The sequence below is a fragment of the Pseudorca crassidens genome, chromosome 15, assembly GCF_039906515.1.
Source record: "Pseudorca crassidens isolate mPseCra1 chromosome 15, mPseCra1.hap1, whole genome shotgun sequence".
Taxonomy (NCBI): Eukaryota; Metazoa; Chordata; class Mammalia; order Artiodactyla; family Delphinidae; genus Pseudorca; species Pseudorca crassidens.
The window spans coordinates 15,081,919-15,098,387 of NC_090310.1; the positions used below are offsets into that span (position 1 = coordinate 15,081,919).

Below are 16,469 nucleotides of genomic sequence, written 5' to 3' on the forward strand. Positions count from 1 at the left end.
AACCACCAAAACCAGTACTGGTCTTTATTGAGGTGTCAGGGTGGAGTAACACCATGAAGGGGCAGAGCCTGAGGCCTTGAAGACACAGAGGCAGCATTTAAGGGTCTCAGACAAGCCTGGGTCTCCCGGCTAGGAGGAAGGCAGCCTGCGATCGGGCGCTCACAAGGACTTCAGGAAGTTCCTGTATTTGTCCAGGAAAGAGGCAGACAGAGTATTCAGCTCTTGCCGAAGCTGCTGCACAGCCTTGTCCTGCTCTTGCTGCTCCCCCACCATCTGCTTCCTATAATAGCTGATGTAGAAGTTCACCCAGTCATTCACCACAGTCACCATGTCTTCTTCAGAGACAACAGGAGCAGAGAAGACCTGGGGGTGGGGGTGGGATTGGGATAGGGGAGGTCAGGATTTGGCAAGGGAGACCACGCTCGGCCATGTGATTCAGGGATAACCACAAACTCTGACATCCTCTTTTCTCTGATTTGTATTACCTGTCTCTAGTTGTTTCCATCAACTCAACCATTACCCTCCCAGCTCCAAATTATTCTCCCTTCTCTGTCCTCACCCACCTCCCAACGCTCCAGGCCTGTCCTCTGAAACAGAGCACCAGACTTACCTGCTGATTTAGCAGAATGTTAAATTCCTTCATTCCTGTAGCAATGAGATCCTTATTGGTTTGAAGAAGGGCCATCTGCCTGATTAGAGAAAGAGATGGAATTTAAGTATCTTTTTCTCCCAGGGTATTTCCCCCAATCTCCTCACTCCCCTTAAGCATCCCTGGGGCCCTGCAGGGTCACCTCCCCTCCACCACCTTTCAAACCCTGCCCTGCTCTGAGATCACATTTCCCCCCAGGTTGGCTCACTGTCAGGTCCAACAGTGCTATGTATAGACATCTCACCCACACTTTTCAGCGTCTGGATGTCCCTCTGTACCAAGCTAGATGTAGACAAGGAGTCCAGTGTCAGCCAAAGAGGGAAACGCCCTGCATTTAGGTCCTGAGGGAGGGTGATAGGTCAACCAGGGGAGGGGAAGGAGGGAGAGGCTTCCCTGAAATTAGAAAGATAGCAAAGCCAAGAGAACAGATAAGCGGGGAGACCCAGAAAACCAAACCAGGGATAGAGCCATGCCCTCTCCCCCACATCCCAGGATCCAGGCTCCAAACGCTAACGAAACTAACAGTAACTGTTAGATGCCCTGTTACGAGAAAGGCACTTTTAAAATCATCCTAACAAGTGGTGGCAATTATTCTTCCAATTCATAGGTGATATATTAATAGCAGCTAACATTACAGTCATCATTTGTGCCAGGCACTGTTTCAAGCAAGTATTAAGGTATTTATTCTTGGGAGTTCCCTGGTGGCCTAGTGGTTAGGATTCAGGGCTTTCACTGCCATGACCTGGGTTCAATCCCTGGTCAGGAAACTGAGATCCTGCAAGCCACGTGGCATGGCCAAAAAAATAATAAGAATAAGTATTTATTCTTATGAAAACTCTTGTTAGGCAAATTCCAATAACAGTCATATTTTGCAGATGAGTCTTCGGTAAGATGGGGAGGACTGGACTCTACTAGGCTGAGTTCCACAGGAATGGAGACACACGTGTCTTATTCTCTAACATATCATCGGGTACTTCACAAAGCAAAACTACTTCTTTTCTTTTTTTAAAATATTTTCCTAACGTTTTCCATTTTTAATAGATTTTTTCAAATTTCAAAATCACCATATAATCACTGAAATAAGTGAAACATTATAAAAATTCACACTGATAAGTGGATCATTTTTGCTCCCTCCCCCGACAAAGTAACCAGCATTCAAGATGTGTGTATTTCCTGTCCCATCTTCCTCCATTCAAAAACCAGTTTTCATAGGCACCTATACACTCATGGCTTGTTGCTCTGCTTTTTTGTTTATAGCATTATCTTAATTAATACACAGCAAATGAACGTTCTTTTGGTGTACGACGTTTGGATTTTAATACGTAGATTCATGTAACTACTACCACAATCAGGATACAGAACGTTTCCATTGCCCCAAAACTCCTTCGTGCTACCCCTTTGTAGTCTCATCCCTAAATCCTGCCGACCACTGATCTGTTCCCCATCACTACAGTTCAGTGTTTTTGAGGATGTCTTATGATGGAGTCATACAACATCTAACCTTTGAGACTGGCTTCTTTCACTCAGAATAATGCCCTTAAGCTCCATCCAAGTCGTTTCAAGTAGCAGTGGGTTGTTCCTTTCCATTGCTAAGCGTGCATCGTATGGACGCACTACAGTTTGTTTATTCATCGACCCACTGGAGGACATCTGGATTGTTTGCAGTTATTGGCAAGTATGAATAGAGCTGCTATAAATATTTGTGTACAGATTTTTGTGTAAACGTGTTTTCATTGATTTAGGGTAGAAAGTATGTGTTACCACTAGGAGAAATAATTGCAATACGACCTGACCAAAAAAAAAATGTATACAGGGCTTCCCTGGTGGCACAGTGGTTGAGAATCTGCCTGCTAATGCAGGGGACACGGGTTCGAGCCCTGGTCTGGGAAGATCCTACATGCCGCGGAGCAACTAGGCCCGTGAGCCGCAGCTACTGAGCCTGCGCGTCTGGAGCCTGTGCTCCGCAACAAGAGAGGCCGCGATAGCGAGAGGCCCGCGCACCGCGATGAAGAGTGGCCCCCCCGCCTGCCACAACTAGAGAAAAGCCCTCACACAGAAATGAAGACCCAACATAGCCAAAAATAAAATAAATAAATAAATAATAATTTAAAAAGCCAAGCATTTGAAGCCCTTTAAAAAAAAATGTATACAGAATTTAACATAAACTCTTGATAGTTCAATAATAAGACAGCCCAGTTTTTTTAAATGGCCAAAAGATTGGAACTGGCACTTCACAAAGAAGATATACAAATAGCCAATAAGCACATGAAGAGATGTTCAACATTATTATTCATCAGGAAAATGCAGATGAAAGCTATAATGTGATACCACTACATACCCACTACAGCTCCTGCAAGTTAAAAAGACTGATTAAGTGTTGGTAAGGATATAGGACAACTAGAAATCTCATACATTGCCAGTGGGAGGGTAAAATGAAATGTCTGAAAAGACAATTTGGCAAGTTCTCATAAAGTTCAACATACACTTACCACATGACCTGGCAATTCCACTCCTAGGTGGAGTCCATACACGTCTACAAAAATACTTACGTGCAAATGCAAATGTTCATAGCAGCTTTATTCATAATAACCCAAAACTGGAAACAACCCAAATGTCCAATTACCAGTGAGTGCATATACAAACTGTGGTATATTCATACAATGGAATACTACTCAGCAATAAAAAGAAACAGACTGGGCTTCCCTGATGGTGCAGTGGTTGAGAGTCCGCCTGCCGATGCAGGGGACACAGGTTCGTGCCCCAGTCCGGGAAGATCCCACATGCCGCGGAGCGGTTGGGCCCGTGAGCCGTGGCTGCTGAGCCTGCGCGTCCGGAGCCTGTGCTCCACAACGGGAGAGGCCACAACGGTGAGAGGCCCGCGTACCACAAAAAAAAAAAAAAAGAAACAGACTAATGGTACTCATGACAACATGGAAGAATCTCAAAATCATTATGCTGAGCAAAAGAAGCTAAGCATGAAAGACCATATACAGTATAATTCCATTTCTATGAAATTCTAGAAGAAGCAAAAATAATCTATAGTGACCAGAAAGCACATTAGGGGTTATCTGCGATCAGAATACAAGAGTGGACATTAAAATGCACAGGTGCCCGAGAGAACTTTTTTAGATAATGGCAATACATATCTTGACTATGACAAGGATTCTTATATACTGTTAGTAGGAGTGTAAATTGGTAAAGCTGTTTAGAGAGATAGTTTGACAATACTTGTTCAAATTAAAATACACATACCCTTCAGCCCAACAATTCTGCTTTGGACTCATTTTAAAGAAATATTCATATTCAATGTACAGAAAGGCCTGTACAAGGAATTTATCATACCTATTTGTAATAATGAAAAAAGCAATATGGGGAATCTTTATAGAAACGATGGCACATTCACACCATGGCATGACATGCAACTATTAAAATAAATGAGGTAGCTACACATGTGCCGATAGGAAAAGATCTCAAAGACAACGTTAAATGAACTATAAGTAGAGCAGGCTACCTCAGGCGGCGAGTATGGGAGAGGGGATTAAATGTAAAATGATATTTCTCTCTCTGTCTCTCTGTCTCTGTCTCTCTCTCTCTCTCTCATGGTAAATAATGTTTACTTCTGGGCATTGACTGGTATTTGTTGAAAAATGGAAAGAGGGATAAATGTCAAGGGAGAATTTGACCTTCTCCATCTATATTATTGTTTGAATTATTTTACAGTGAGAATGTATCCTTCCATTATTTTTATAATACTTAACAAGAATACAAAATAAAAAAGAAAGAAACAAGATGGTATAGTTCTGAAACCATTAGCCTCAAATTGGACACCTGCCTCAGGGCCTAGAAGAGTAGCAGCTTCTCACTAAATATCTGTTGAATGAATAGGAGAATGAATGCTTTTGCCACTTTTCAGCTCTGTCATCTTGTTGAAGTCACTTCACACATGCAAACCCCAGTTTCTCTGTTTAAAGGAGGAATGAAATAATACCTATGAGGGTTATTGAGAAAATAAATTCATTCATTCCACAAATAGGTATTTGGTACCTGCCTTGTGCCAGGCCCTGGGAATGCATCAGTGCCAAAGACGAAGTTCCTCTTCTCTGGGAGCTTATGTTCTAGTGGGGGGAGTGAGAGGATGAACCGTAAGGGGTGAAGTCTGAAAGATGGAGCAGGGCCCTATCTACAGAGCTTCATGGGCCATGACAAGAAGTTCATGTTTTATTTTCAAATATGAAGGAAAGTCATTGAAGGGTTTGGAGGAGAATATTGCAATCCTCTTCCATAAAAGTAAGAGGAAGCTGCTGAAAGGTTTTGAGCCGGGGAGTTTTAAGCTGTGTAGGGAGTAGACCATAAGCGGGTAGTTGTGGAAGTGGGGAGATCAGTGAGGATAAAGTCAAGGAGATGAGCAGCTTGGAGTGTTCTGCCCGGTGCTTACTATACTGCTGAATGCAGGCTTCCAAGAGGTCTCAGGGGGTAGGGGAAGAGGAAGCATCCCTCATCTCTTTGTCAAGCCACTGTTCTGGACACTGGGGTTGCAAAGAAGTGTATGAGTCCTTGTCAGGCACTTACAGTCCACTTGGGAAGACAGGACTTAGATACCTAATAAAAGCAAGTACAAACTGGCTCCAGAAAGCATATGCTAAGCATTAAATAAGTTCTACAGTGAACAAGGGTTGCCATGGTCTCTGAGCAGGGAGAGGTCAATGTGGACAAAGATGGTCAGTAAAGCCTAGAGGGTTGCTAAATAGTGTGACTGTATTTCTCAGTTTGCCCAGGATGGCTCCAGTCTGTTAGTCCAATGTGATTATTAACGGTGCCTCCTTTAAAAACACTCTCAAAAATCCTGATTTGGGGAATTCCCTGGCGGTCCAGTGGTTAGGACTCGGTGCTTTCACTGCCATGGCGCCGGGTTCAATCAATCCCTGGTCTGGGAACTAAGATCCCGCAAGTCGCGCCACGCAGCCAAAAAAAAAAAAATCCTGGTTTGGACAATATGTCATAGAGTAGTGCTGGTCATGAGGGCCCTGTGGAGCAAAGGGCCTCACATTTGAATACTTGACATTAACTCCAAATAATGGTCAACACTTAAATAGCATGCACTATGTACCAAACATAGTTTAAGAGCTTTACACATACGACCCATTTAATCCTCATCCCAACCCTATATGGTAGGTACTAGTATTATTCCCCTTGTACAGGTGAGGAAACTGAAGGACAGAGTGGTGAGAAACTTGCCCAAGGTCTCACAGATACTAAGTGACAGAACCTGCCCCCAAACTAAAGCCCTCTGGTGGAATTCATTCCTGGAGGTTAGTCTCAGTTCAATATACCCAGAGAAGCTAACATTTAAAATATTACACGTTTGTATCCCTTCAATTTTTCACTCTCACAGGAACCACACAAACAAGCAAAAAATCAAATGCCCTGGGTCTACCTCAGCCTCAGAGACTCTGTCTCGCTTTTAGGTAAGGTGAGGTGAGGTGGAAGAGCATTCCAGGCTGAGGTCCAAGAGAAAGATGATAGTTAGGGAGAATCAGAAGTTTCAAGCAGGGAATCAAACTGTGAGGGTCCAAGAATGCTGGGCTAAGGAACCAGGATATTTTATTTTCTGAAGAAAAGAGAACGCTTTTAGCAAATTTCTATTTTGAAGGCAGTACATCGCACTAGATGGGAAGGAGGAAGGGAGAGAAGAGAGGGAAAGAGAAAAAGAGGTGAGTTTGGAGGGAAACACTGTCTTTAGACTTCTCCCCAATTTCATAGACCCTCTCCCCCAATAAACACAGAAGAACTTCTTGCCTATTTCTCCTATTTGCTGACACTATTCACTACAATCCCTTGATTTCCTTGCTCCTCAAAAGTTCTTAGGATCCTTTCAGAAATAATACTCTTCCAGTCAGGAAAGGCTGAAGGGTTGAAAATTTCTAGTGGAGGGCCAGAGACGCCCAGAAGGAAAACAAAACCCCCCAAAAAACACAAACAAACAAAAAGGGAAGCTTTACAGGGCCTCAGGGATCATCTGGTCCAACTTCTCATCATGCATGCATTCATTCATAAATATTATCTCTTTTACGCACCTACTATGTGTTGGGTACCCGGGAAAGAATAGAAGTAAAATACAGGCCCTGGCCTCACAGCAAAGAAGCCACCCGAGAACCAGAGAGGGACACTGAGCTGCCCAAAGCCACACAGCGAAAAATTCTGTGGCCGCACCGGGTCTCAACACGATTCCCTAGGGACGCCCTCTTCCCTTCTCCCCATAACTGTAACTCGGGGGTCACAGCAAAACAGGTACCTTCAGGGCTTGGCGGGCCAAAAGGCTCCCGCGGCCCCAAACAAGATGCTACAAAGAACCAGGATCGGGACCAGCCCCGAGGGGTCGAGGCGGGGCCGGGAGGTCGGAAAGGAACCATCTGGTTCCTGGGCTGGCTGGAAGAGTATGCGGAGGCAGGAGGCCCTTTCGCGAAGGAATAATGCCCCTCTGCAGCTGCCGTAGCCGAGCAGGATGCGTCTTCCGGCCACGTTTCTCTGCCCACGGAACTAAAGGGAGGAATTCAGGATGGCACATGTCGCCAGGAGTGAGGCCCCACTGTGCTCCGAGCAGTTCGGCTCCGGGACGGCCCGGGGCTGCCGCGCCGCCGCCGACGGGAGCCTGCAGTGGGAGGCCTGGGGGCGGCGCTGGTGGGGGTTCTCTGGGGCCTTCACAACGAAACCGGGAGGACGAGATGGGGGCGAAAGTGTGGCTCCCGGGACGGCCGTCCCACCTCTTTCCCGGCTCCTGGCTGTCTTCCTGCCTCAGGGCTTCCCCGATAGCGTCAGCCCGGACTATCTGCCCTACCAGCTGTGGGATTCCGTGCAGGTCAGCCCGGCCGACTGGGGAAGGGAGCGACATGTAGCCGGGGCAGGGGAGACAGCGCGCCGCCTCTCCCTCCCCGCTTACAGACTGGACACTGAGGCCCGGAGCCGAGCTGTGACACGTCCCAGGCCACACACCCAGGAGAGCTGATAACAGGTCTTAGACCTCCATGCTCCTGCGCCCACTCCTCACCCCACTTCTTTTCTTCTCCAGGCCTTTGCTTCCAGCCTCTCGGGTTCCCTGGCCACCCACGCAGTCTTGCTGGGCATAGGGGTAGGGAACGCAAAAGCCTCGGTTTCAGCTGCCACGGCCACCTGGCTCGTGAAAGGTGAGCTGGACCCCTGGAGTCTCACCGATCGCTCCTCTCAGCTCTGCCATTTCTCTGTCCATTTTTTCCTTCAGCTGGGAAGCCCAGCCCCTATTTTCCCCTTCTCCCAGTGTTTTGGCACCTAGCTCTGGGCTCTGATGAGTATGTTTACTTATGCATTCCTGTCTGATTAGATCCGGGAGCCAAGCCTCCCCACTTCCTAGAAGAGTGCCTTGTACCTCGTTAAAAAACAAAATTCAACTGAGTAAATTTTTGTATTGGCTTTATTGACGACTGACTAGTAACCCATGGCGGGAACACCCTGATCCCGCCCACTAGCCTCGGTAGCTGCACTCCGTTCCCCATACGTGCTGTGCAGTGTCCCTTAATCATCTGGAGCCCAGATCCCTAAGTAAACCGTCCCCTCCCCTTTACTCCTAATCTGTGGAGGACTGCCTAAGAGTTTGGTTATTGAATAAAACTGCCAACTGCCTTGGGTGTGGGAAATTGGTTAATTCTAGACAGAAACAGTTTTGTAATAGGTCCTGAGTGGCAGAGAGGAGCTTTGGGGAAGGATGAAAGGCGTTTTATATCCTCTGGGATACTAGATGATGCCATGAATAATAACTATAGTAACTATCTGTTGAATGTGTACCGCTTTTTGAAAAACCACTAAAGGGGGGGAAAAAAGATACAGTTTGGTACCGTGCTACTTAGAGAGTGAAGTATAGAAGAAAAGGGGAACTGCCCACATCAGGAGGGCCAATGGCTCTCTCCACCATCCTTTGTCTTTCACTGTTGTTCCCAGTGGAGGTTTAAATCAGACCCAAGGTAAGGCTCATTCTGCACCTGGCATCAGCCTGGCCACAGCTCTGGTGAGCCTCCGTGGACCTTTTGGAGAATCTGGAGGCTCCTGCTTATACCCTTACCATGAAGACGAGCATACTGTCCAAATGTGAGTCACTGCTGGAAAGAAGCTCTTTCTCTGAGACTGCATATCAGTGGAGAAGTGGTGGTGATCTGTGCCTCTTGTCCTAGTTGTCTCTTCTTTTAATAATAATAGTTCCTGAACAGTACTTACTGTGTACCGGTCTTTAAATGTCCTGACTCAGTCTTCACAATAGTTCTGAGACGGGTATTGTCATTATCTCCATTTTATAGATGGGAAAACTGAGGCACAGAACGGTAACTTGCCCAGGGTCACGGATGTGAACCCAGGAGGTTTAGTTCCAGAGTACATTTTCATACCACCGCACTGTGCTTAATTTGGATCTTTTCCATTCCTCTCCTATTGGTTAATTGTTTGGAATGCAGTGGGAGCTTGGGTCAGTAGTTCCATGTCATGTCTAAGCACCCTAGTCTTATCACCAACATGTTGCTTATATATGTCTTCAGCTCAGGCAAGTTATTAAGAAAAAAATAAGACCATTTTAAGATGTGGAAAAATATCCTCTTACTTTAAAGCCTGTTGTTGATATTAAAGGAAACCCCCTTAACTAGAAAGGATATTACAAACTTGTTTCCATCAGACATGGGAAATTTGTATGCGGAGCTTTATCTAAGAAACTCCCTTGGAATTTTTTGATGTGGTCACTTTTAGTTACAGATCTCTTAATAGAACATGATGTTAATTGTCATAACTAGCAATAGTAATACTACTAGCAGCCAATATTTTGCCAGCTGAGTGTATGCCAGGCGTTTTGACGTGTAATATGTAACTTAATCTCTGCGGCAGCCATATTAGGTAGATGCCTTTATGAGTACCTTTTTCAGAGGGGGAAGCTGAGGCACAGAGAGGTTTAGTAACTTGCCTAAGGTCACCTAGGGCCAGGATTTGGACCCAGGCCCACTGACTCCTGTGTCCCACTCTTAACCACCCACTCTTTGGCCAGTTAGGATTTCAGAGTGGAGCCGAGTACAATTTATGGACAGTTGATCCCTTACTAGGACTCAAAATTTTGAGATCTTACAGCATGGACAATTGTAAGTGAGGCAGAGAGGAGCAGGTGGGAATTAAGTTTCCTGGTCTAGTGGACAGTGTTGACTTTCAGCTAATAGGGAGGATGTATGTCACTGCGTCCTATTGCCAACCTCCAGATTCTGACAAGGGCCCTGCAGACTGCCTCCGATGAAAGATGAGTAGGTCCCTTTCTTGTGTGAAGAAAATACATACCTGATTGGCAAAGACTGTGCAGTCGGAGGGAAGAAAAATAGTCTGGCCCTGTGAGCTCTCACCCCGTAAAAGTAACCTTGCCATGTTCAGAGTCACTAAAATGATCCAATACAAAAATCTTGAACAATGAAAATCTTGTGTAGAATTAAAAGTACTTGAAAGGAGGAGTGTGGGTGAGTGACAGCGGGAGGAGGCTTCTCAACCCACCCTGGGAAGTATAACTTCCATGGACAGAGGGGACAGAAATAGAGAAGCCGAGCAGGCCGGATGGGAAGTGTGTTGTACACACGCCTCTGAATGAGGCAGCTGCTACTCAGCCCCAGCCAACTGGAGCGGTACGGGGAAGCAGGCCTGGTGCTGCCGTGTCTTCAGGTTCTTCTCGGAAAGCTGTAAATCCAGATTTTCTTGAAAATGCCCCATTTTCGTTTATCAGTCTTCGAGCTTCAGTTGCTTCATCTAAAGGGGATGATCCCTTAAGCTCGTAGAATTGTTGTGACAATTGAAAGACTTGGGTATTTCAGGTTTCTGCCAGAGTGCTTAGCGGTCTCCTTCAAGTCCAAGGCTGGGTAAAGATGTCTAGCTAGAAGGGGTCAATGCCCAAGGATGGCCGCCGTGGCAAGAGGAGAATGAGGAAGGCTGGCCCATGTCACCACCTTTATATGTCGTGGGACGTTCTCATCCCTCCTACCCACAACCTAGTTCTCCTTCTTCTAGTCCCCCACTTAAGAGTCCCTTCCCTCAAGCTCAAACAAGCTAAGGGTCCTCTGCCCGCTCTGCCTGTCCTTCCCAGTGCCCGCAGTGTGAGGCCTTCTCAGTTTGATTCTAGAACAGTCCTTCTTTGTGATCCCCCTGCTGGGCTTAATGAGTACTACTCTCAGTATAAGGTAGGGTCTAAATCAGTGGTGGGCAAACTTTCTGTAAAGGACCAGACTGTAAACATTTTACACTTTGCAGGCTGTACAGTTTCACTTGCAGCAACTTGATTTTGCCATCGTGTTATGAAAAAAGCCATAGACAGTCTGGAAACAAATGGCACAGCTGTGTTCCAGTAAAACTATTCACAAAAACGGCGAAGAAGCCCACAGACCACCGTTAACTGACCCCTGGTCTAAATCAGTGTTTTTCGTAGGGGCTGCTGTCTGCTTTTACTCTGGCTTTTGAGCCTGGAACCATGACTCTGGCTCACTGTAGTGCCCCCCAGGCCTCACGGCAGTGGGTAGCCAAGAAGCACTTGTTGTGCAAGTGAAGGTCTGGTGGATTCCAGAGACCTCTCTGACTCTCCCTAGTCTGAGGAGGCCTCTCCCTCTGCCCCACACTCCCAGCTCACTTGTCACCAACCTGCAGTTCAGATCCTTTTTACTTATTTATACTCTGATGGCCACCTGTGGACCCACTGCACAACCTAAGAGCTAGAATATCAACAATAACCTCTGAACTTTCCACACAGAATTTCCTGCTTTTTATAAAAATAGTTTTACCATATAGATATATATACCCAAACACTATATTGTTTAGTCTCAGTCGTTTTCGAGCTTTATGAAGAGTGTACTGTGCTGTATGTAGTCATCATGACTTACTTTTTTATGCAGGGTGATAATACTAGGATTCATCCATGCCGATGTGGGTAATTGTGGTCCATTAGATTTTCACTGCTGTCTAGTATGCCCCTGAGTAAATGTACCAGAATTTGTTTATGCATTCTCCTGTTGATGAGCATTTGCATTATTCCCAGTTTTTTGCTGTTATAAACAATGCTGCAAAGAATATTTCTGGTCCGTGTCTCTTGGTGTGCATGGGTACCTAGTTCTCTGGGGTACATGCTGAGGGACTGCTAAGTCTAGGCACTTCTGACCCCATAATGCAGCTACGTCTGTCTAGAACTTATACCAGACTGAGCTTCCAAGGGCAGCGATCCAAGATGGAAAGCCATCTCAGTGCCAGGCTCTGCCAGGCCCTACAGCCCCCAAGGCTCTTGCTTGTTCCTTACCGATGCCTCTCTCCCCCAGATTCAACTGGCATGCTGGGCCGCATCATCTTTGCCTGGTGGATGGGGTGAGTTTTTCTTCCCGATCTGCAGACTTCTAGCCACTCTCCCTAGACAGGAGTCATGTCTTTCTCAGCCCTGGCTGTATTTTCAGCTCCCCCTCTTTCCTACCAGTCTCCAGGGGTGGAGAGATTTAGCAGGTATATCAGAGCTAAGGAGTCTTTAGTGAGTACCCAGTACAGGTGACTTGCCCGGGGTCACCAAGCAGTGAAGCCACAGAGCCATTACCAAGATGAGATCTGCCTTCAAGAGCACCGATTTGCCCCTCTGCTGCCCATCATGGAAAAACACAGGGAGCCACAGGCTCTGAGCATCCTCTGCTGGCTTGTTAAAAGAGAAGCTTGGATGGGACAGTGCTTAGCCCAGAAGGAATACCTTTACTCCAGAGGCTACTGTGGCGGCTTAGATACTTGGTTAGACTTTGCTAAGCTGAGTGGGGAGTGGGCTTGGGTAGGTTATCAGGATCCCTGTCCGACGTGGGATCCACATCACCATTTATCTAGAAGGGATTGAGGGTGTCGTGCTGCGTGCTTCCTCCTTGAGTCACTACTGGGTGACCTCAGGAGTGAGTTAGTATCTGCCTTCAGTCGTGGTTGTGAGGTGCAGTGAGCTATGTAAAGTGCTTAGCACATAATAAGTGTTCAGTAAACACCAGCTGCAATTACTAACCCTAACTGGGCCTTACCAGCTCTCTGTGTATCCTCTCCAATCCTTATAATAACTGTGTAGACTAGGATTGAATGTGTACCTTTTCCAGATGTGAAGCAGACCAAGTCACACAGCTTGTGAGATGGGATTTGAACCTAAAGCCTGTGGTCTTTCTGTGGCATCAGGCAGAGCCCAAGACCAGGCCCACGTGTTCTAGTCCTGCCTTTGCCATATATTCGCTCCATCAGGAGTTCCCCATGTGTGTCCCATGCCCCGTCCAGGAATGCTCCCTTTCCCTCTAGGAGATTTCAAATGAAGGGTCAGGGCTAATGCTGCAAATTCTGAGCTGGGCAGGGGGCTGCAGCATCTCCTGCCACTGGGATCTTGGAGAAGTAGTCCCTGGGGGTTTGTGCAAGGCCAGGGTGTCACTCGGCCTGCAGAGGAGGGAACCATCTGCGGCATCGTGTAATAGAGAGATCCTAGGCTGCATGTCAGAGCCTGGCTCTTTCGGCCTTTTCCCCCCACTCCCATCTGATCCGAGGGAAGTCATATCCCTCTCTGGGCTAGTTGTCTATAACATGCTGCGTAGTGTTTACACTAAATGTATTGTTTATAGAATATGTGGACTTCTTGCTGGGTACCTTCTATGAAGCAGAAGGAAGAGGAGGGGAGTTGGCAGAGGACCCAGGGATGGCCTCTCTCCCAGGAGGACCCGAGGGTGGGGAGCAGCCACAAGGCAGTCAGCTTTTTCCTTTGGTGCCTCATGGGTTAGTAACAGGGAAATATGAGTGACCACTGAAGGTCCTCCCAGCTAATGGTGGCATTTCTGGCAGCAGTGACAGGGTGTGGGGACAGATGTCTGGCTGGGGTGTGGGTTTTCCTGAGCCCTTCGGACCTTTCCAAGGCATAGGAATCGCCTGCACTGCCCACAGACTGTGTTTTCTCCTTAAATCCAAATTGCAAACCAACCTCTCCTCCCCCACAGGAGCAAAATGGACTGTAATGCCAAGCAGTGGAGGTGAGAAGGGGCTGGAACTGAGGGGAGGGGAGTCTTCTAGTATGAAGGTCTCTGACCTCTGACCTCTTATCCCTTCCCCCAGGCTTTTTGCCGACATCCTCAATGATGTAGCCATGTTCCTGGAGATTATGGCTCCCATATTCCCCATCTGTTTCACCATGACCATCTGCATCAGCAACCTGGCCAAGGTACCCCCCTCTGGGGCACCCCTGGACCCGAGATCCCTGCCCTGGTGGTGGTATGTGCGGGCTCGCTTGGGGCCCACAGGGGATCCCCGCCTGGGCCCAGTGTTCAAGGCATTTCTAGAAGAGTGAAGAAGTTCAGATGTTTCTTCTGGGACTCAGCCATGTATTCTGATCCTCCTCCAGCCAGACAGCCTCTAGAGCCTCAGAGAGTCGGTCTAAGGCAGTGTCTGGAGCCACGGGACTGGTGAGGGAGCTCCGAGCTGAAAGAGAGTACGGGTGGTCCAGTGTCAACACCTTGGGACCAGCTCCCTGGCTACCTTTCATTCTTTCAGTAAAATACTTAGGGTGCCTACTGCACGTTCGGCACAGAATACAGGCCCTCCCATCTTTGATAGAAAGCCACACATAATTAAATATTTATCGAGTGATAGCTATAGGTATTCCAGATGAGAAGTGTAGGGGGCTGCAGGAGGGTTCAGCGGGGGATCTGGCCTGGTCCAGGGATGCAGGAAGGTCTTCCCTGGGGCTGGGTCCTGAAGTATGAGTGTGAGGTACAGCGTGGGCGTTCTGAGCAGGAAGAACAGTGCAGGTCAAGGTCCAGTGGCAAGACAGAGCACAGACCGGACAGCAAGGCTGAAGGGGTGATTGGGCTGAATCCAAGCTCTTCTCTGCCAGGCTGCTCACCCTCATGATTCCTTCAAGTTGACCTCGTCCAGATGAGGAAACTGAGGCCTAGCAAGGTTCGGTAAAGAGCTCAGCCTGTCTTCCCCACAGGGTTAAGTACCTGGCACAGAGTAAAGAGTCTTAAGAAGATACGTAAGACCCATCTTAAAGGCCCATCCATCTGTTCAGAATCACTTGTGTTTCTCTGCTGGGCACTACTGATATTTAGGATTTTAGGAACAGTTCTTTGTGGTGGAGGCCATGGAGCTTCCCTGGCCCAGGCACTAAAGGCCGTGAGCACCCCCTCCCCCTCCAGGGCAGGCGACCACAGAGAAACCAAGGATTGTGACCTTTGCCTAAATTCTGCACTAAGCTCCGCCTTGCAGGCCTCAGTCTCTTCATCTGTCGAATAAGGGACTCGAACAGGGCCATGAACTTCCCCTTCCCCACCTTCCCGCCCCTCCCTAGAGTTCCAGCACCTCCGTCCCTGAGGTACACCAACCAGAAGGCTGGTTGTCACCCATGCCTTCATCTCCTCCCCCTTTACCTGTCACCCTCAGCTAAACCTCCATTCATGTCTGTTATTTGCCCTCTTAAATCTCTCCAGTCCTTTCACACCTCCATCCCCATCTCACCTGGTGATTCCTTGCTGCTGAAAAAGCACAGTTATTTCCTAGGTCATCTCCCTGCGTCTATTCTCACCCCTCTTCAGTCCTTCTCAGAGCAACCCCATAGTCCTTATTAGAGTGGAAATCAAATCAGGTCACTTCCCTGTGCCCATTGCTCTTGGTATAAAGACCTTACAAAGCTTGGTAAGTTCTATGTGATCAGGTCCCCGCCCATAACTCCAGCCTCATTTTGATCCACATTCCTCTTACCTTCAAACAAACACTGCCTATGTAACAACTCGTTTATTTGTTTACCATCTGATGGTTTATAAGCTTCATGAGGGCAGGGGTTGTATTGAAGTCTCTCACAGCACCTAAATCTGTATCTGACATCTAAAGAGATTTGATAAACATGAACGAAGTCAGTGACCCTAATCGATGAGCTCTCCCATCTCAGAGGGAGAGCCCTAGGAGGTCAGGGCCACTGGTGTGGGTTTGGAACTGGCCTGGAAGGCTTGGCTAGGCCTCGACTGGGGCAGGAAGAGAGTGGAGTTAGTTCCAGGTAGGCAGAATGTAAGCACCAAGTTGGAAACCAGACTTGGCTCTGCAAGGGGGAGGGTGCAGCCAAAGCAGAAGTTGGAGGCTGGGGAGGTTCTGGGCTAAGAATGGTCTGTGGGCCTCCACCTTGCGGGGAGAAAGTGAGTTTCCTTGGGGCTGGGTCCACAGGGTGGTGTGACAGGCAGACCTTCAGTTTTCTCCTGGAGCAGGACAGGGGAGGTGGGCCTAGTGGAAATGCGGGGTGAGAACAGGAGACCAGGGACGGCATTCAGGGTTTTGCTGCGGGGTGGCCTGAGGCCCAGTTTTCTTAAACTGGTTTGAGCCATTTGTTTGGCTCACCCACAGAGCAGGTTATGGCCACTCTGACTTTCACTCTTCCCTTTCCCGACCCAGTGCATTGTGGGCGTGGCTGGTGGGGCCACTCGGGCCGCACTGACCATGCATCAGGCCCGGAGAAACAACATGGCCGACGTGTCAGCCAAGGACGGCAGCCAGGTGAGCAGCCAGAATTGGAGGGATGGCGGGGGGTGCGCGGATGTACCGGAGGGGGGCAGACATCAGACCGAGCCACGATTTGGGCATATGAAGAGAAGCACCTGAGTGCTTCTACAGGGCGGGGTGGGAGACAGGCGGGAGGAAATGTAGCTTCTCCCTGCTCTGACTCTTAGGATAGGTAGTCGGTGTGAGGGCTCGGGCTCGGGCTCTGGCGGCAACAAGTCCGAGCTGGTCATCTCAGCCCCTGCCTGCTGCCCTTGAGGCCAAG

The 16,469-nt window shown here is 48.0% G+C and overlaps 2 protein-coding genes across 12 annotated transcripts in view; one reads left to right on the forward strand and one right to left on the reverse strand.

Moving 5' to 3' along the window:
* On the reverse strand, nt 1–8,002 carry AHSP (alpha hemoglobin stabilizing protein). Of its 5 annotated transcripts, none has more exons than XM_067706090.1 (3): nt 7,856–8,002; nt 611–689; nt 1–363 (listed from the first exon to the last, which is right to left on the reverse strand). In XM_067706090.1, the coding sequence occupies exons 2-3, from the start codon at nt 683–685 to the stop codon at nt 160–162; spliced, it is 279 nt and encodes a 92-aa protein (XP_067562191.1). In that variant the 5' UTR covers nt 686–689; nt 7,856–8,002; the 3' UTR covers nt 1–159. The 5 variants fall into 5 exon arrangements, with proteins under 5 accessions (XP_067562191.1, XP_067562190.1, XP_067562193.1 ...); XM_067706089.1 differs by lacking the exon at nt 7,856–8,002 and adding an exon at nt 6,942–7,078; XM_067706092.1 differs by lacking the exon at nt 7,856–8,002 and adding an exon at nt 6,724–6,893.
* RUSF1 (RUS family member 1) overlaps nt 7,206–16,469 on the forward strand; it is a 15,225-nt gene continuing 5,961 nt past the window's right edge. For 6 of the 7 annotated variants that reach the window (XM_067706066.1, XM_067706069.1, XM_067706072.1 and 3 more), the window contains exons 1-6: nt 7,206–7,505; nt 7,716–7,830; nt 11,989–12,034; nt 13,660–13,692; nt 13,775–13,880; nt 16,100–16,201. In XM_067706066.1, the coding sequence (XP_067562167.1) occupies nt 7,206–7,505; nt 7,716–7,830; nt 11,989–12,034; nt 13,660–13,692; nt 13,775–13,880; nt 16,100–16,201 (702 nt within the window). The remainder of the gene's footprint in view (nt 7,506–7,715; nt 7,831–11,988; nt 12,035–13,659; nt 13,693–13,774; nt 13,881–16,099; nt 16,202–16,469) is intronic. The other variant, XM_067706067.1, reaches the window with a different exon arrangement.

What these genes read in the sequence shown, in the direction of transcription:
- AHSP (XM_067706090.1), bottom strand. Translation starts at nt 685, where the DNA reads ATGGCCCTTCTTCAAACCAATAAGGATCTCATTGCTACAGGAATGAAG. An exon ending in ACATTCTGCTAAATCAGCAG is followed by an intron (nt 364 to 610) that starts GTAAGTCTGGTG and finishes CCCCACCCCCAG; the next exon opens with GTCTTCTCTGCTCCTGTTGT.